General features: G+C 55.2%; 1 protein-coding gene across 12 annotated transcripts in view; it reads left to right on the forward strand.

Annotated features, from left to right (window-relative positions):
- Positions 1-3101: 3101 nt before the first annotated feature.
- PTDSS2 (phosphatidylserine synthase 2) overlaps positions 3102-20201 on the forward strand; it is a 43249-nt gene continuing 26149 nt past the window's right edge. For 3 of the 12 annotated variants that reach the window (XM_074012713.1, XM_074012716.1, XM_065527721.2), the window contains exons 1-3: positions 3102-3238; positions 3602-3752; positions 19189-19290. Coding sequence is in view for 4 of the 12 variants with exons in the window: in XM_045372485.3 (XP_045228420.2) it covers positions 9278-9705; positions 19189-19290 (530 nt within the window). In the remaining 8 variants the exon portion in view is untranslated. Of the gene's footprint in view, positions 3257-3601; positions 3753-5590; positions 5788-7822; positions 8041-8275; positions 9706-19188; positions 19291-20201 lie in introns of those variants that run through there. The other 9 variants (XM_005576726.5, XM_074012714.1, XM_074012715.1 and 6 more) reach the window with 5 other exon arrangements.

Consider the following 20201-nt stretch of genomic DNA (forward strand, 5'->3'; position numbering starts at 1 on the left):
TGCAGGCATTGTCTGCAGTGTGTGTGGCGAGGAGTCCGCTTCTGAAAGCTGCTGGGAAGCTGGGGGAGCAGGGACAGGGCTCTGCAGGCAGACGCTGTCACACCAAACAGCACCAGGCCCACTGGGGCCAGAGCACCCCCGGCAAGCCCAGCAGCCCTCTGCTGTGGTTCAGGCCCAGGGCTGACAGTTGGCTCCGGTTTCCCCAAGGGTTAACATGGCCCCACCCATGTTTCTCCTTGGGGGACCTCCTGACAGGCTGGGATAGCAGCAGAGACCACAGCTTTACCACTTTGGCAAAGACAAGGGAGTGAAGTGGTGGCCGAGGACCTGTGAACTCAGATGGAGCAAATCCAAATGGGACACATTAAGATTTGTGTGCAGAATGGTGGTGGCTTCGACAAGCTGTGTATTTCTCCTGTAAGTGAAATCTGGAGTTGGCCAGGCGCGGTGGCTCACACCTGTAATCCCAGCACTTTGGGAGGCCGAGGCGGGTGGATCACCTGAGGTCAGGAGTTCGAGGCCAGCCTGGCCAACATGGTGAGACCCCGTCTCTACTAAAAATACAAAAATTAGCCAGGTACGGTGGTGTATGCCTGTAATCCCAGCTACTCGGGAGGCTGAGGCAGGAGAATCGCTTGAACCTGGGAGGCAGAGGTTGTGGTGAGCCAAGATCACACCATTGCACTCTAGCCTGGGTGACAGAGTAAGACTGTCTTTAAAACAAAACAAAAGTCTGGAGTTGGCTAGTCCTGGACTAGCATGGCCGCACTACAGTCATCAGAGACCCAGAATGCCTTTAGCTTGTTGCTGTGCCGCCTTAAACATATGGTCCCATCACCTGGTCCAAAACGGCTGCTCAAGCTCCGGTCACCTCATCCACATTCCAGCCAGTGGGAAGAGGAAAGGGTGAAGGAGGCACCCTTAGTCACATGACCACACTCTACGGCAAGGAAGCCTGAGGCATGTGAGCTCTTTTCCCATGGAAGAAAGCAGGGTAAGCGGGACAGGGACCATCCAGCAGTCTCACCAGAGAGTCATAGCGGCCAAGTTCGATCTAGTTCAGAAACAGAATCTGCAAGGCTTGTTGAGCATGGGTGGAACTTACACGCAAGATCCACGTGCCCAGCTCCTGCACTGTCCGTGACGGGTGTGGCTCCCCAGTCCCCAGCTCAGCCTGCCCAGGATTCTCTGTGCTCACGTTGTCATTGTGCTAAAGCAATCTGCTGGCAGGTCGTGTGAGTTACTCAGGCATCACTTCTGCTGTCCACACAGCTGCTGTGCTCTTTTTCAATGACTTTTTCAGCATTCCAAGTTTCATTGCAGAAACTGTTCCTCCTCCCCCCACACCTTCCGTGGGCATCACCTGAGAAATCCTCAGTCACTCCCAGAGTCCTGGCTGCAAGGCCAGCTCATCCAGCCTCAGGGGAGAGAGCTCACTGAGGTGGCTGCACTGGCCGCGGGCCTCACCCGTTGTGGAAGTTCCCTCGCATTCAGTGAAGGGTGGAGAGGGAGGGGGACCTCACCCAGTCCTATCTGGACAGAAAACCAGTACAGCCCTTTCAGAAGGCAATTCGACTATAATACGTATTAAGAGCCTTAAAATTGTTTAGACTTTGGTCCATTAATCTAACTTTTTGTAAACTGTTCTAAAAAAGATGCAAAGTAATGAAAATACGTATATATGTCATTTGCAGCAAAAATTGTAAACCACTAATGTTCAACAATAGGAAAATATCAGCGAAAACGTGGTATTCATATTTATATGCTGATTAAGCAGACATTAGAAGTTATACTTTCAAAGAGTTTTTGAGAACATAGGAAAATGCTTATGTTATACTGTTAAATAAAAAAACATAGATTACAAACGTATAAAAAAATTTTGCAGATTAAAATAGATGTATTTATTATTTTTTTTTTTTATTTTTTGAGGTGAAGTCTTGCTCTGTTGCCCAGGCTGGAGTGCAGTGGCGCGATCTCAGCTCACCCCAACCTCCGCCTTCCGGGTTCAAGGGATTCTCCTGTCTCAGCCTCCTGAGTAACTAGGACTACAGGCATGTACCACCACACCCAGCTAATTTTGTATTTTTTGTAGAGATGGGGTTTCACCATGTTGGCCAGGCTGGTCTCAAACTCCTGGCCTCAGGTGATCCGCCCACCTCGGCCTCCCAAAGTGCTGGGATAACAGGCATGAGCCACTGCACTTGGCAGAGATTAATTTATTTATTTATTTATTTTTTTTTTTATTTTTATTTTTTTTTTTGAGACGGAGTCTCACTCTGCCGCCCAGGCTGGAGTGCAGTGGCCGGATCTCAGCTCACTGCAAGCTCCGCCTCCCGGGTTCACGCCATTCTCCTGCCTCAGCCTCCCGAGTAGCTGGGACTACAGGCGCCCGCCACCTCGCCCGGCTAGTTTTTTGTATTTTTTTAGTAGAGACGGGGTTTCACCGTGTTAGCCAGGATGGTCTCGATCTCCTGACCTCATGATCCGCCCGTCTCGGCCTCCCAAAGTGCTGGGATTACAGGCTTGAGCCACCGCGCCCGGCCTAATTTATTTTTTTAAATATTCTTTTACTTTAAGTTCTGGGATACATGTGCAAAACGTGCAGGTTTGTTACACAGGTGAACGTGTGCCATGGTGGTTTGATGCTCCTATCACAAACATGTATAAAATGTTTATTTAAACTAAGCTAAGGTGCATTAAAATATGGGAAGAGTAGATTGATATTTGATATTTACATTTGCTTAACAATGTCAATGAAGGATGGTGTATTATGCTTTTCTTCATTATGTTTGTTTTCAAATTTTCTAACACAAACACGTAACACTTCAATAAACTGTCTTATTAAATTTGCTTTATTTCCATATTCAAGTCTATTACTTTAAACTTTCTTTCCCCCACACTCAGCCTGACTCTTGGCTTCCGGGTTTGAATGCAGCTCCTAAGAGGCAAGAGTTTGACCTGGACGTCCTGGCAGTTGGCCCTGCCCTGCGCTGGCAGAGAACTTTGGTCAAAGGCCCCGCAGGCCTCCTGCTCTTCCTATGTGGACCCTGGACCCTGCTCCTCTGTCCTTCCTCCTCCCACTTCAGAAGACCCCGTCCACCAGACCGCCTCCCCCTGAAGCCCAACGTGCAGCAGAGTCCGCTCCTCCATCCCTGAAGCCTCCTTTTAACTGGGGGATATGGCAGCCACCCGTGGAGAGGTCAGATGACAAAGCCGGCGAGGGCCAGGGAGCGCCCAGGTGAAATCCCTCGGGCAGGTGTGAGCACCAGTTGTCATTACCTTTGCTCTGGGCCCCTCAGAGACCTGTCCTCCCCACCCCACAGCCTCCTGGGCGTGGCCACAGACACTAATGCCTCGTCCAGAGCACTGCTCAGAGGCAGCCCCTGCCCCTGTATTCTCTCCGGGCTGGTCTCAAGCATCCTGCTGGCTCCAGCCTCTTGGCTGACAGTGCTTGGCAGGTGACCGCCAGCCTCAGGCCCCTGCAGGGGAGACCCTCTCCCAGATGGGCCTCTGCCCTTGAGGTCCACCTGAAGCCGTCCTTGCCTGCCACACCAGGCTGGCATTGGGGTGGGGACCCAAACCCCTCATGTCTTCATTGCAGGGACAACTGGGTCTCCCTGCTGCCTCCCCAACACCTCCGGGCCTTAAATTTCCACCCGTTCCAGCTTCTTGACTTGGGGAGCAGTCCTGCTGTGCACACTTCCTCCAACAAGCCGGAGAAAGCTCCCAGGCACAGGTGTGCATGTGGCACGGTAAGTTTTCTGTAATCCACTCACCTTTACGGATTTACCGCACCAGGGGAAATATTATAACAGGCATTGTTACTTTAGAAATTCCTGGGCTTCCTCTCCCTTCCTTGCAAGGGCATTTTTAGAAAGCATTTCGCCAACATTCACTATTTACTACCATAAATGTGACTCTGGCCAGCTCTGTCCCTGGGTAAGGCTGGAATTGACCATTTTCTTTTTTTTTTTTTTTTTGAGACGGAGTCTCACTCTGTCGCCCGGGCTGGAGTGCAGTGGCCGGATCTCAGCTCACTGCGAGCTCCACCTGCGGGGTTTACGCCATTCTCCTGCCTCAGCCTCCCGAGTAGCTGGGACTACAGGCGCCCGCCATCTCTCCCCGCTAGTTTTTTGTATTTTTTAGTAGAGACGGGGTTTCACCGTGTTCGCCAGGATGGTCTCGATCTCCTGACCTCGTGATCCACCCGTCTCGGCCTCCCAAAGTGCTGGGATTACAGGCTTGAGCCACCGCGCCCGGCGACCATTTTCTTTTTTCTTTTTTTTTTTTTTTTTTGAGACGGAGTCTCGCTCTGTCGCCCAGGCTGGAGTGCAGTGGCGCGATCTCGGCTCACTGCAAGCTCCGCCTCCCGGGTTCACGCCATTCTCCTGCCTCAGCCTCCCGAGTAGCTGGGACTACAGGCGCCCACAGCCGCGCCCGGCTAATTTTTTGTATTTTTAGTAGAGACGGGGTTTCACCGTGGTCTCGATCTCCTGACCTTGTGATCCGCCCGCCTCGGCCTCCCAAAGTGCTGGGATTACAGGCGTGAGCCACCGTGCCCGGCCGACCATTTTCTTAAAAGTTCCAGCGCCCTAAGGCTCCTGGTGGGCATCTCCGCAGCTGAAGAAGGCTTCTGTCCCGTGCACCCTTCCCCAGGCGGGGGACCCCCAGTTCTGCTGCTCTGGCATTTCAAAGAACCAAGTCCTCCAAGCTGCTCCACTGCCTCCTAACACCAGCCACGGTCCTCCCTGAACCACAAACCTCCGGCCTCACCCCTGCCTCTCAGGCCCATGTCTTGCAATGGACTCTGCCAGTCCACGCATGCCTGGGTGTGGGGGGGGGGTGCACTTATGCAGCTGGGGTGAAGACAGGGACAGGGTAATGTGAGACTCAGATATGAGACGCCAGGTGCAAAACTGCAGGTAGAAAGCTCCCTGTAGAGTTCAGGGGTTCAGGGTAGAGGCTCCGGGGTCTGGAAAGAGGTGGGTGTAGCTGTCACCAACCTTTCTCTGCCTTAGCTTTTTTTGTCTCTAAGCGACAGTCAAAAATAGAACCTAAGGGGTGTGTTAAGATCATAATAGTTGGCCGGGCGTGGTGGCTCACGCCTGTAATCCCAGCATTTTGGGAGACCAAGGTGGGCGGATCACCCTGCGGTCAGGAGTTCAAGACCAGCGTGGCCAACTTGGTGAAACCCCGTCTCTACTAAAAATACAAAAATTAGAGGCATGGTGGTGGGTGCACCTTTAATCCCAGCTACTCCGGAGGCTGAGGCAGGAGAATTACTTGAACCCGAGAGGCGGAGGTTGCAGTGAGCCGAGATCGTGCCATTGTACTCCAGCCTGGGTGACAGAATGAGACTCTGTTTAAAAAAAAAAAAAAAAAAAAGAGATCACAATAGTTAGCATTTACAAAGCGTTGGGAATTCTACTTGGCACTTGGCCAGAGCTCCGTAGTGATGGGCAACGAACACGTGGTCTGCGCGCCCGGGCCGAGCGGTCTGGCAGCGCCCCGCCTTCCAGATCACGCTACTCCGGGTCCCAAGGCCCCGCCCACAGGCCGCATCCTCGGCCCCGCCCCCGGCCCCGCCCCCGAGCCCACTGGCCAGCGCGTCATTGCGAGGCCGCCTCGCGCGCAGCGTCCTTGGGGCCAGGGACCCCAGTGGGGCCGGTACATCTCCCCGCCCCGGCCTCTGCACCCCGGAGGGACGGCAGGAGGGCTCTCTGTGCAGTTTGAGGGAACACTCATACGCAGGAAATGACCCCAACACCACCGAGAGGCGCCTGGAATGTGAGCGCCACCGGCTGGGATGGGAAGAGGTCTGGGAGGGGACCTGAAGGATGGTTCACAGGGCACCAGGCCTGTCGGGTGATTGCTGGAAAGATGGCATGGGCGGGAGCTGGCTGCTCTGGCCACTCAGCCGACCCCAGCTGGACGGCGCCAGGGCCTGGGGCAGGGGGCCAGGGCCTGGGGCAGGGGGCCAGGCCTGGGGAGGCCCAACAGCACGCCTCTTGGGGCCAGCGCGTCCCCCACTGCCCAGCCTTGTGTGTCAGGAGCTGGGGTGAAGGTCCTGTCACAGGCCCCATCCCTGCTGGGCGTGGCTGTGCAGGAGCCCCGCAAATACGTTTATGTATTTAGTATGTGAGTTATATTTCAATAAAGTTGATATGAGATATACTTCACATACCATGCAGTTCACCCGTTCAACTCGTTTCGAGCGAACAGTTCAGTGGTTTTTAGGACATTCACAGATAGGAGCCGAGGTCAATTTTACAGCATTTTCATCGCCCCAAAAGGAACCTGCTACCCTTTGTAGTCGCTCCTTATTACCCCTTCCCCAGCCCCCGGTGAAAACTCATCTAATTTCTGTCTTCATGGATTTGCATTTCCTGGACATTTCATACAAATAGATCACAAAAGGCGTAGTCTCCTGTGACGGGCTTCTTTCACCTGGCATAATATTTTCTTTTCTTTTCTTTTTTTGAGACGGAGTCTCCCTCCGTCGCCCAGGCTGGAGTGCAGTGGCACAATCTCGGCTGACTGCAAGCTCCGCCTCCCGGGTTCAAGGGATTCTCCCACCTCAGCCTCCCCAGTAGCTGGGATTACAAGCGCCCGCCACAACGCCCGGCTAATTTTTGTATTTTTGCGCCACAACGCCCGGCTAATTTTTGTATTTTTAGTAAAGATGGGGTTTCACCACTTTGCCTAGGCTGGTCTCGAACTCCTGACCTCAACTGATCTGCCCGCTTCGGCCTCCCAAAATGCTGGGATGACAGGGGTGTGCCGCCGCGCCCGGCCTGCCTAGCATGATGTTTTCAAGGTCCAGCCGTGCTGTAGAAGCGCGTGCTTCGCTCCTCTACGGCTAATAACATGCCGCTGTTATCAAAATGCTGCAGCCATGAGCGCTGTGTATAAGTTTGTGGACACTTGTTTCCATGTTTGAGGAGCTGCCACATTGCTTTTCAAAGTGGCTCAGGAGCTAATTTTTTTGCGGGGTACCATGTCAACAATTTGGGTCAACCAAAACCAGCGTGTCCGCACCATTCTCGCCGCCCAATTTCGCGCGATCTCGCGAAAGAATGACCCAGATCAGTCCGGGCGCGGTGGCTCACGCCTGTAATCCCAGCACTTTGGGAGGCCGAGGTGGCAGATCACAAGGTCAGGAATTCGAGACCAGCCTGGCCAACATAGTGAAACCCCGTCTCTACTAAAAATACAAAAATTAGCAGGGCCTGGTGGCGGGCACCTGTAATCCCAGCTACTCGGGAAGCTGAGACAAGAGAATCGCTTGAACCCGGGAGGCGGAGGTTGCAGTGAGCGGAGATCTTGCCATTGCACTCCAGTCCGGGAGGCGGAAAAGAATGACCCAGATCGCTTGGGGTGAAGGATCGAGAAGCGCCCCAAAAGGAGAACGGGGCTGGGCTCCGGGATCTGTCGGCGAGGAAGGGGCGAAGGGGTGGAGGGACTGGGGCCAGGCCGCCGGGGATGTCTGTGGTTACCTCCAAGCTCTGGCGGCCTTGGCGAGACCCGCGCCACCCGCAGCTGGGTTCCCGCGACCTCAGCCGCAGGGCGGTTCGGCTCTGGTTTCCTGGCAACCAGGCGGCATCCTTCCCAGCAAGCACTGCGTCCAACTGGCGACGCCGGATCACGAGGCCCAGTATGCCCCGCGCGGACTACAATCCCCACAATGCACCGCACACCCTTTCCTGGCCGGCCCCGCGCCGCTCTCCTGAGACCCCGCGGGCCAGCGCCGCGACCCCTTCCCGGCGCTCTTCGCGCTGTGGGCGGCGCGTCCTCTAGCCGGTGACCCGGTGTGCGTGGGGTCGAGGGGCCGGGCGGAGCGGCTCCGGGCCGAAACGCCATGCGGAGGGGCGAGCGCAGGGACGCCGGGGGTCCGCGGCCCGAGTCCCCGGTGCCCGCGGGCAAGGCCTCGCTGGAGGAGCCGCCTGACGTGCCGTCTGCCGGCCGAGCCACCGGGCCGGGCGCGGGCCGCCGCAGCACCGAGTCCGAGGTCTACGACGACGGCACCAACACCTTCTTCTGGTGAGGGGCGGGGGGCGGCTGCGGGGCGGCGAGGGTGTCCTCGGCCTGGGGGTCCCCGGCAGCGCCCTCCCGCCGTCTTGGAGTCCAGGGCTGCGGCCGGGGATTCGAGGGTGTGGCAGCACCGCCCCCCGGGTCCCGGGGAGCGGCCGGACCGAGCTCCAGACGCCGGGTCTGACGGAGGGCGGAGGGCGGCGCTGTAGGCGGGGGAGACCCTGGGCAGACCCTCCCTGCGGCCGCTTTGCGTCTCTCTCGCCGCCCTCCCCACCCCTGCCCGCCTTGCCTCTGACCGCGCGGTTCTGCGATCCTGACCCCTTCCCCACCGCTCGCCTCCAGCGTCACCCCAGAAACGCTCTCTCTGTCCTGCGGTCCAAGCTTCGCCTGTGTCCCCCGTCATTCTGCCTGTGGTTGCTCCTCTGCTTGCGGCTGCAGGAAATCATCTTGTGTGTCGCCCCCGGCCCCACGTGGCGATCGTGTTGATTAGCAGAGTGTTGTACGTGCTTCAGGAATGTAGTCGGTGTTCGTCGAATCAAGGCTCTGTTTCTCTCCTCAGTTGCCCCTAGCGGGGCCAGCGCCTCCTCCCTGCACAGCTCAGCCTCAGCTAAACCTTGGGGTCCCCCGTCCGCCACTCTGCCTTTAATGGGGGTGGAGAAGGAAGAGGCCCCCGGGAGCAGCTGGAGTGTGGCACTCTGTGTCCAGACAGGCTCCAGGCGCCGGTCCTCCTCCCGGTGGCTGCGACCCTGGGCTGGCCCTTTGCTGATGCTTTTCTGTGAGAAGGATCAAGCCGTCCACCTGAAAGCAGGCTTCGTGAGAGGAGGGTTTGGCTTTTCTTGACTGCAAGGTGCCCAGTTCCCATCCTGTGGAAGGCCGGGGGGCACAGGGGCAGTAGAGATGGCGTCAGCCCCAGGAAAGCGTGTGGGAGACAGGCACCTGCGGCCAGCAGTGGAAGGAAGGCTGTATGGACGCTTCCAAGAGAACCGTACTGTGGGATGGTCGGAGAGCAAATCTGAGGGGTGAGAGAGCCTGATGGAGGAGTAAGGGACATGTCAGGGGAAGGTACCACCACAGACAGAGACTGAACCGGCCCTGGCCTGTCACCGGCAGCCAAAGCTCTGGAGAGAGACTGTCCAAGTGGTGGGAAAGTGGGTTAGGGTGGAGGAGGCCCCACGCAGAGTCTTCCATGAGGTGTGGGCAGCTGCTGTTGCGGGGAGGGCATCCGAGCTCTCCTTTGGGGAGATGAATGCACCAGCTGGCTGTGGGGCCCTCGGGAGGGAGAGGAGATGGGGTGCCTGCCACGTGGACCCTCTGGCCTCCCGGCCCTGTGGACATCAGGCCTCTCCGTCAGGTGCCCTGCCACACCCCTTCAGGCAGTCCTCGCACAGCACAGCTGGGGACCACCGGAGTCTCTGAGGTCCTGGAGCAAGAAGACTGGACTGGCTCTCCTTGTTTCTCATTTGGCCGTTCAGCACATTTTGGGGACCCCTACTGTGTCAGTTACCGTTCTACGGGACACAGCAGAGAACTAAACAAGAAGCTTAGATTCTGGCACAGGCATGGAACTTCAGAAGGCACAAAATGTGCTGGCTGGAGGGGTGCTGAGTGTGGTGGAAGCCAGGGGGCACACACAAGCCCACCCAGTACCAGGGAAGCAGCAGCAGCAGCCCAAAGGTGGGAGGTGCTGGTCTCTTTAGAAGCACAGACCAGTGGTCCCTGCCCACAAGGGGTATTTGGGACACAGACGCCTGGGCATAGAAGGGCTTGCCTGTCAGGAGGCCAAGGGGGCCGGGGTGCTCTCCAGGAGCGGGTGCAATGGGGCTGGCTGGTCCGGGTACCTGCTTCCTGGGTCTTCTTGGTGGGTGGCTCTGGCTCTGGCTTTCCCCTCGACCCTGTCCCTGTAGAGACGCATGGGGCAGATTCTTGCTGCACCTCCTCCCTTCCCTGTGCAGAGGCAGGAGCTTCATGCTTCCGCGTGGCAGGTAACTCAATGCCTGTCTGGTGAGAATTCTGTTTACCTGCAGAGCCTTGCACTGACCTCCTGAGTCCACCTGTACTGATTTGCTGTGCTGGCATTTTTTTAACTCTTAATTTTGTGTTTTAGATAGTTTTACTTTTTATTTTTTATTCATTTTTATTTATTTATTTTCAACAGAAACAGGGTCCGCCTGTGTTGCCCAGGCTGGTCTTGAACTCCTGGCTTCAAGTGATCCTCCCGCCTCAGCCTCCCAGAATGCTGGGATTACAGGCGTGAGCCACCACACCCAGCCAGGGCGTTCATTTTCCAGGATGGGTGCACTTCCTCCGGCCAGTGCTGGCTGCCGTGTGTGAATTTTGTTTCTCTGTGATTGCTTGTCAGCCTTAGGGATAGGGCTTGCAGTTAGATTCAGGGCTCACCTGGCGCTGGGAGCACAAGGCTGAGCTCTTCTTCTCTAGATTCATTCAGGGTAGCAAGGACAATTGTGGGGAATGTCCAGAGGAAAACGTTTAGATCCACAGACTCCGAGAAGCGCTGTGCGAAGACGTGGCAGCTCGTGTGGTCTGGAAATTGTTTGGGAGAACACCTGGAGACCCCTTACCTGGCGAGGTGCCTGTGAACGTTGTCGCCTGTCCGTGGAAGACGCTGAAGCAGCTTCGGATGACCACACTTGCTGATCAGCTCCCGCCGGGGACCACTGTGATGTTCTGAGAGTTTTTATGTTTATGTCTCGGTATGGGCGCCTCGAATGAGCCTTCTCAGTGACCCCCGGACTTTGTGTGTGGGGTGACCTCTGACCTTCAGATACCCCAGGTTTCTGGAAGATGCCTTTCTCTGTTGTCCTGGATTGGGCTTTCCCAGCTTTGCCTGTACCTGGGAGCACGAATAGCCAGATGAAGTCTTTCTGGTCTTGCTGGTCAGAGCCAGGAGGGCCAGTGCCTGGTCCAGGAGCCTCTCGCAGGCCTTGAGCAGCCCATCTGGGCATGGCCTTTCCTTGGCATTTTTCTCTTGGTCTTGGCCTTCCTGCCCACCATGAGAGTGGGCATGAGACTGGCCATCTCCAAGGAGGCAGCTGGGCCTTTTCCACTCCCCGTGGCAGGGAGCCAGCTGTCCCCATGGCCTCACCCTAGTGAAGTGGCTGAATTCCCAGGATTTATCACAGCTCTGTTCTGTGTCTGATCACAGGACCCACACCTTCCCGGGGAGTCTGCCCAGACAGCAGGGGGGTGGGAGGAGCCATTGAACAGAACTGGCATCCTGAGAGGGACACAGAAGTCTGCCTTTAGAGTCTTGTGCTATCTCGAGCAGCACTCTGTCACTTCCAAGATGTGTGGAGGTCATGCTGTGTGTAGCACAAGGACCAGAACTCACTAATACGGATTGTACTTTCCAGGAGCATTGGGTTTGAGCAGCTTTGAGACATGTCCTCCTGCAGGGCTGCTGTGCCCTTTCTCTGGGTCCCTTACCCTCTGCCTCCCTTCCTGCTGGGTCCTCTGTCTTCCCATTTCTGCTTCCCCAGGGCCAAGAGGGTGCTGGGCACGTGGTGGCCCCTCAATGGCTGTGCACATTTACCCGAAGGGACAAAGGTTGTCTTTGTATTTCAGGTAATCTCTGTGTTTTGGGGAAATGGAAAGATGGTGTCGGATTAGGGTTGGTTAATGATCAGAGTTTCCCTGGGCTTCACAAGGAGTGAGTGTCGGGTCGGGGTTGGTTAATGGTCAGAGTTTCCCTGGGCTTCACAAGGAGTGAGTGTCGGGTCGGGGTTGGTTAATGGTCAGGGTTTCCCTGGGCTTCACAAGGAGTGAGTGTCGGGTCGGGGTTGGTTAATGGTCAGGGTTTCCCTGGGCTTCACAAGGAGTGAGTGTCGGGTCGGGGTTGGTTAATGGTCAGGGTTTCCCTGGGCTTCACAAGGAGTGAGTGTCGGGTCGGGGTTGGTTAATGGTCAGGGTTTCCCTGGGCTTCACAAGGAGTGAGTGTCGGGTCGGGGTTGGTTAATGGTCAGGGTTTCCCTGGGCTTCACAAGGAGTGAGTGTCGGGTCGGGGTTGGTTAATGGTCAGGGTTTCCCTGGGCTTCACAAGGAGTGAGTGTCGGGTCGGTGGCCACTTTAGAAACCACGGGAAGGTCTTTGTCATGGAAAGTCGTGTGTCCCACCTGTAATCCCAGCACTTTGGGAGGCCGAGGTGGGTGGATCAGGAGGTCAGGAGTTTGAGACCAGCCTGGCCAATATGGTGAAACCCAGTCTCTACTAAAAATTCAAAAATTAGCCGGGCATGACGAGGCTGAGGCAGGAGAACTGCTTGAACCCGGGAGGCGGAGATCGCGCCACTGCCCTCCAGCCTGGGTGACAGAGCAAGCAAGATTCCATCTCACAAAGAAAAACCAAAGTCAAGTTTTAATTTTAACTTGTGTTAGCATGTGATCCTGTCTTTGTGTGCTATAGGGACACGGGCTGCTCGCCCCACCCCTCAAGCTTTGCGTTTATTCCTGGGATCCTGCATGTGAATTGGAGCCTGTGCTGTGTCTGGCAGACACTGACTGGGGTGCGGGCACGTCTGAGGGTCAGGGTGGGGCCAAGCGCAGCAGCCGCCTCCTCCGGTGGGTCTGTGTGTAGAGTGGTGGCATTCTGGGTGTCCCTGGGGCCTGGTTGTTCCCATCTTCTTCCTGAGCCCACGTGGAGAGGACGAGGGGTTTCCTCTGGGTCCTGCTGGTCTCTTGCAGAACAGGGGTGAGCAGTGTCCTCAGGTTGATCTAGCCTCTGGGTCTCCCATTCTGCATCTGAGCAGGTTGATGGGCTGTCTTCTCTTCCATGGTTAACCTCCCTTAGGCTGGGGCTCCTCCACCCGTTTTCTTATAGACGTTATGCCCAGAGTGAGAACCCCTCACGTGGGGCGGCCGTGTGGTTCCAAGGCAGGGTCCTGTGGAGGCCCTGTTAGCTTCCCCACTGGAGGCCTCCCTCACAACAGGCTCCTGTCCCGGCACCTGCTCTCCAGCCAGGCAGAGTCCCGCTCCTGTGCACACCACACCGTCTGTCTGTGCTGTGGGCCCTCGGCAGCGTTCTGGGTGTCTGGAGCCCCTTGACCTTGTTCCTCTTACAAGATGGGCCTCATCAGGAAGCCCCAGGATGAGGCTGTCCCTGGCTCCTCCGAAGGTCACTTCAGCCATGTGCACCCTTTGGAGAGGTCCCTGCTGTTTCTCAGAACTGCTGGGGATGGAGGCTGAGCTCGAGACTGCTTGCTCCTCATGCTCCTTCCTTGCTGTGGTCTCCGGAGATGCCTCCCAGGCCACGAGCCCTTCTGGCATGGTTTTACTGGGACCTGGCTTTGCAACAAAAATAGTTGTTTTAACCTCCCTAATCACTCCCATCCCTCTTGTTTTTCTCTGTAACATGTAGGGTTTCTTAGCCCGCCTGTACTGGTCTCACTCCACTGGAAGGAAGGCTCAGGAAGGCAGGCTGTGCCTTCTCCAGGGTGCGGCTGGGACGGAGGCTCAGGGAGTGGCTGTGATGGCCGAGTGTCCAGGAGGCTCCAGGCCCCGCTGCCCGCCTTGCTGTATGACCTGCACAGTGTCACTTACAGCCCTGACTTGCCTGCAGGCACCACACACACTGCATGGAGGTGCCCTGGCCGGGCACGTACACAGCCAGAGCCACCGCGCTCCTGCTCGTCATCACATCAATGGCTTTGTGATCTAAACGCTGCTTGTTGTTTTTGGTTTGTTTTTCTTTCTTTTATTCTTTCATTCTTTTTTTTTTTTTTTTGAGACAGGATCTCACTCTGTCACCCAGGCTGGAGTGCAGGGATGTGATCTCAGCTCACTGTGGCCCCCAACTCCTGGGCCGAAGTAATCTCCCCTCACCCTGCCTCCTCCCAAGTAGCTGGGGCCAGACACATGCCACCACGCCCAGTTATTTATTTACTTTTTTTTGGTAGAAACAGGGTCTCACTATGTTGCCCGAGCTGGTCTCTAACTCCTGGGCTCAGTTGATCCTCCTGCCTCAGCCTCCCAAAACTCTGGAATTACAGGTGAGAGCCACGGCACCTGCCCCCAAACACTCCTGACTCTTATCCTAACCGGGGTCATCTTACTCTCCTCACCGAAATCTGATGTCACCTGTATGGAGGAAAGGGTGGGCCTCATGGAGGGGCAGGCCGGGGGACACGGGACTCCTGGGCCCCAGCGGAGCCCCAGCCCGTTTCCCCTAAAGGGCTGTCTCCAGGAAGACGCGTTCTGTAAGTGTAGTGTTGAGCGGAGAGTGAGTTTCTGGGTCGCCAAATCCAGGCACCCTTAGGAGTGGAGGTCTACGGGGCCTTCTGAAATGGGTCCTCTGCTGTGATTGTGGCAGGTCTCTGAAGGACCCCACTGTACTGAGCTCAGCGGGAAGGCTGAGGTGCCCTGCGTCTCCTCGTGGCTTAGGACTCAAATGCAAATGTATTTTTTAAAAAAGGTGGTTGATAGTTACAATGAAACTTTTATTTACCTCTGGTTGTCTTAAATGCCTAGTATTGTAAAATATGGCAGAAGAATTCACTTTTATGCCTGTAATCCCAGCACTTTGGGAGGCCAAGGCAGGCGGATCACTTGAGTTCATGAGTTTGAGACCAGCCTGGAAAACATGGCAAGATGCCGTCTCTACGAAAAATACAAAAAAATCCAACCTGGCCAACATGGCAAGACCCCATCTGTACAAAAATACAAAAAATTCAAGCCTGGCCAACATGGTGAAACCCCATGTCCACTAAAAATACAAAAATTAGCTGGGCATGGTGGTGCGTGCCTGTAGTCCCAGCTACTCAGGAGGCTGAGGTAGGAGGATAGCTTAAGCCCAGGAGCGGGAGGTTGCAGTGAGCCAAGATCACACCACCTCACTCCAGCCTAGGCAATGGAGACAGACCCTGTCTCAAAAAAGAAGAATAATTCATTCTCTGTTTTCTTCACTTGCGGCTTGAAGGGGACCAGCCCCCCCCACCCAGCCCCGCCACACACACACCTGTGGGCGTTTCTCGTCAGGTGGAACGAGAAACTTGAGAAAAGAAACAGAGACAAAGTATAGAGAAAGAAAAGTGGGCCCAGGGGACCAGTGCTCAGCATACAGAGGACCCAAGGACCCACGCCAGGCACCGGTCTCTGAGTTCCCTCAGTATTTATTGATCATTATCTTTACCATCTCGGAGAAGGGGAGGGGGGCGTGGCAGGACAGTAGGGTACAGTGGGGAGAGGGTCAGCAGGAAAACATGTGAACAAAGGTCTCTGTGTCATAGACAAGGTTAAGAAAAGGGGCTGTGCTTTGATGTGCACACACACAAACATCTGGGGCGTAAAGAGCAGCATTGCCGCCAGCACACTAACCTCCAGCCCTAAGGCGGTTTTCTCCTATCTCAGTAAATAGAACACACAATCAGGTTTTACACCCAGACATTCCATTGCCCAGGGACCAACAGGAGACGGATACCTTCCTGTATCTCAGTTGCAAAGAGGCCTTCCTCTTTCACTAATCCTCCTCAGCACAGACCCTTCACGGTGTCGGGCTGGGGGACAGTCAGGTCTTTCCCTTCCCACGAGGCCATATCTCAGGCTATCACCTGGGGAGAAACCTGGACAATACCTGGCTTTCCTAGGCAGAGGTCCCTGCGGCCTTCCGCAGTGTTTGTGTCCCTGGGTGCTTGAGATTAGAGAGTGGTGATGACTTTTGTTTTTTTTTTGTTTTTTTTTTTTTTTGAGATGGAGTCTCGCGCTGTGTCACCCAGGCTGGAGTGCAGTGGCGCGATCTCGGCTCACTGCAAGCTCCGCCTCCTGGGTTCACGCCATTCTCCTGCCTCAGCCTCCGAGTAGCTGGGACTACAGGCGCCGCCACCACGCCCGGCTAGTTTTTTGTATTTTTAGTAGAGACGGGGTTTCACCATGTTAGCCAGGATGGTCTCGATCTCCTGACCTCGTGATCCACCCGCCTCGGCCTCCCAAAGTGCTGGGATTACAGGCTTGAGCCACCGCGCCCGGCCTCTGGTGATGACTTTTAACAAGCATACTGCCTTCAAGCACTTTTTTAACAAAGCACATCCTGCATAGCCCTAAATCCATTAAACCTTGAATCAACACAGCACATGCTCTGCGAGCACAGGGCTGGGGCTCGGGTTACAGAACTGTTCTTAGTACAGAACAAAATGCAGTCTCTCATGTCTACTTCTTTCTGCATAGACACAGTAACAGTCTGATCTCTCTTTCCCCCGCGGGGCTAGTCTGCTTAACATAACCGGCTGGGCATAAAACAACTCCTAAATAAATGGAGAAATAGTCCGTGTCTCATGAATGGGAATCCTAAATGTTAGTCACCCAGCAGTTCTCCTCACACTACTTTGTAAATTCAATTCCACTCCAGTCGAAATCCTAATGGAATCATTTGTGTCAACTTGCCAAACTGCTGTTTAAACTAATATGGATTAAAATTAATGTGGAGTGAATGTGCAAGATTAATTAGGATTAAAAATGATAAAAAGGGCAGCATTCCGAACACAGGTGGACTCTGGCCAGGGTCTAGCCTGGAGCCCCCACCTGCACTCCTGCAGCTCTACCCTGGCTCTTCATGAAACCGGCTGAATCCAGGTGTGGGTGCGTTCCATGGAGCACCCATTTTCAGGTGACACGTCCATGCGCCGCCACAACCACGCTCACTGGAACATTCCATCACCCAGAAGGCCCGTGTCTCTGCTCCAGTCTGCTTTTCGTGGATGTAAACTCTTTTCCTTGAGTTGTGTGTGGGTGGCAGCAGATGGGAGGTTTCTTTGGTGCCTGGCTTCTGTAGCCTCTTTTTCTTTCTCTTTTTTTATCTTTTGAGATGGGATCTCACGATGTTCACGATGTTGCCCTGGCTGGTCTTGGCCGAAAACAGTCCTCCTGCCTGGGCCTCCCAAGTGGCGTGTCTTTGAGATCCGTCCACGTTGAGGCCGTTGCCAGCAGCACGTTCCTCTGAGTGCTGAGCTGTGCTCCGCAGTACGGAGGGACTACAGCCTTTCGTCCACTGATAGAGTTTTGGTTTGTTTCCCGTTTTAGGTTATTATACCTGAAACATCTGCATGTAAGTCTGACTGGACCTGTGTTTTCATCTATCTCAGGTCCACATTTGGGAGTGTGTGGCTGGCTGGATGGTGGACGTAGGTCTCACTTTTCTGTGCCTTTTGCAGTCCCACCTGCAGTGCGTGAGCGTCTTGCTCTGAGACCTCACCAGCCCTTGGCGTTGTGCTGCTTTTAACTTCAGCTGTTCTAGCAGATGTGTACTTATGTTGTGTCATGGCTTGGATTTGCTTTCACGGTGACCAGTGACGCTCCTCATTTGTCATGTGCTTATTGGCCATTTGAATGTTTTCCTTGTGAAGTGTCTGTTCAATTATTTGCGTATTTTTTCATTAAATTTTTTATTGAGCTGTATGAGTTCTTTATAAATTCTGGATAAAAAGTCTTTTGTTTTGTTTTGTTTTTTTGAGAGAGATCTTGCTCTGTCTCCCAGGCTGGAGTGCAGTGGCACGATCATCCTAGCTCACTGCAGCCTCGACCTGGGCTCAAGCAAATCTACCACCTCCTGAGTAGCTGGGACTGCAGGTGCCCTCATCATGCCCGGCTAATTTTTTATACAGATGGGGTCTCACTGTGTTACCCAGTCTGGTCCTGAACGCCTGGGCTCAAGCAATCCTCCTGTCTCAGCCTCCCAAAGTGTGGGGACTGCAGACATGTGTGGCCTACAAAGTTTTATCAGATATGTGTATTGTGAATATCTTCTCCCAGTTTGTGCCTTGCCTTTTCATTTCTTTTTTTTTTTTTTTTTTTTGAGACGGAGTCTCGCTCTGTCGCCCAGGCTGGAGTGCAGTGGCGCAATCTCGGCTCACTGCAAGCTCCGCCTCCCGGGTTCACGCCATTCTCCTGCCTCAGCCTCCCGAGTAGCTGGGACTACAGGCGCCCGCCCCTGCGCCCGGCTAATTTTTTCTATTTTTAGTAGAGACGGGGTTTCACCATGGTCTCGATCTCCTGACCTTGTGATCCGCCCACCTCGGCCTCCCAAAGTGCTGGGATTACAGGCGTGAGCCACCACGCCTGGCCGCCTTTTCATTTCTTTAGGGCACAAATAGTTTATGTTTCATGGAGGCAAGTCCTGGGCAACATGCTTTAAGTGCGTTGTTCACTTAATTTTCATGATGTCCTTGGAGGTCAGAAGCTCCCCCATTTAGACATGTGGAAACTGAGGCAGGGAGGGGGTGCATCATCTCTCTGAGGACACACTCTGGTGGATGTAGGACCTGGGTTAGACACGAGGACACACTCTGGTGGATGTAGGAACAGGGTTAGACAGGAAACTGAGGCACAGAGGGTACATCCTCTGAGGACACACTCTGGTGGATGTAGGAACAGGGTTAGACATGAGGAAACTGAGGCATGGAGGGTACATCCTCTGAGGACACACTGGTGGATGTAAGAACTGACGAACTGGGTCTCTGCCTCCATTTGCAGGTGGTTGTGCAGAGGGGTCTCAGGCGAGTGTCTGGCACAGGCAGTGTCTGGGGTCCGGTGGCCCCTGGTTCTGGTACTGGGCTGGTTGTGGGCTTTTCCACCAGCGATGGGACAAGACAAAACTGCAAAGGGAGTGCCCTGCCTCCTCCTCCCACGTCTGGGCTCTGACAGGCCAGAGGACGACAGACCCACGGCTCGCATCTTCCCCCACCTGGCAGCGGTCACTCTGCAGGCCTCTGCTCAGGCCCCTTCTCAGCTCTTGGTTTCTTGGGCTGCTGCACTGAATGCCAGATGTTATTTCATGGACTGAAAGACTGGTTGTCTCGGCTTGTCTTGCGCAGTGAAGAGCACCATGTTTATGTGTCCAGTTGCTCTTACTAGCAGACACCTGCCCTGGACGCCATGTGCGGCACATGCCCTGTGAGCAGCAGCCTTCAGCTCCCTGGGAACGCGGGGCTCTTCCTGTCCAGCCTCCTGGGGGTTGGTCTCAGCTGTGACTGGCCAGCAGACGCTGGGTCATCTCGGAGTTACCCAGCCAGGGACTTGCAGCCAGTTGCTGGCTGGGAGTTGGAGCGTGGAGTTTAAGCCCTCTCCTTGATGTAGAGAGGATTTGGGGCCTGTTACGTGAGTATTTAGCAACGTTGCCCGGGCTCTGACACCACGCTTATGCGTTTTTGGATTTCAGGCGAGCCCACACCTTAACCGTGCTCTTCATCCTCACCTGTACGCTTGGCTATGTGACGCTGCTGGAGGAAACACCTCAGGACACGGCCTACAACACCAAGAGGTAACCTGTCATCTCGTCCTGCCTTCTGAACCTGCCCTGTGCCCCTGTGTGGTGGGTGTGCGTCCTTGCTGCTCGGGCTGCCAGGGGCTCAGAAGGCCTTCACCAGAGGGCTGCGTGGGGCCGCCAGCCTCTCCCTTGAGTGTGTCTGACGCGCGGACTCCCGGGACTGCCCTTGGTGCTGCACGGCGTTCCTGGTCAGCCCCCTCGCCTGTCACTGGGAGCCAGGAGTCTGTGTCATCTCCATGTGGCCGGCAGCCTGTGCCACGTTTCCCCTGAGTTTTGCATGTTGAGAGGCTGGAACGAGCTGCAGCAGCTACAGGGCTGAGCCCTTGAGTTTGGGCGTCTCCGGGGGTGAGGTTCCTGTGGTGGCCACATGCTGGTTCCGTCGGCCCGTGGGGCTCTTGCACGGACGGGGGCCGACACGGACCGCTGACCATCTGGTCAGCAGCCTGCGACCTTGCTTATGTGGTCAGGAAGTGAGTAAACTCATCTTCTCAGGTGTATCTCCACAGGCAGGCTAGACATTGGGTGTGTCCTCTGCCTGAATTCCGTGGAATCTGATGCCAGTCTCAGAAGTGTGTGTGGAAGAGAAGCTGGTTTTCTTTTTTTTTTTTTTTTTGAGACGGAGTCTTGCTCTGTCGCCCAGGCTGGAGTACAGTGGCCGGATCTCAGCTCACAGCAAACTCTGCCTCCCGGGTTCACGCCATTCTCCTGCCTCAGCCTCCCGAGTAACTGGGACTACAGGCGCCCGCCACCTTGCCCGGCTAGTTTTTTGTATTTTTTAGTAGAGACGGGGTTTCACCGTGTTAGCCAGGATGGTCTCAATCTCCTGACCTCATGATCCGCCCGTCTTGGCCTCCCAAAGTGCTGGGATTACAGGCTTGAGCCACCGTGCCCGGCCGAGAAGCTGG

The sequence above is a fragment of the Macaca fascicularis genome, chromosome 14 (genome assembly GCF_037993035.2).
Source record: "Macaca fascicularis isolate 582-1 chromosome 14, T2T-MFA8v1.1".
Taxonomy (NCBI): domain Eukaryota; kingdom Metazoa; phylum Chordata; class Mammalia; order Primates; family Cercopithecidae; genus Macaca; species Macaca fascicularis.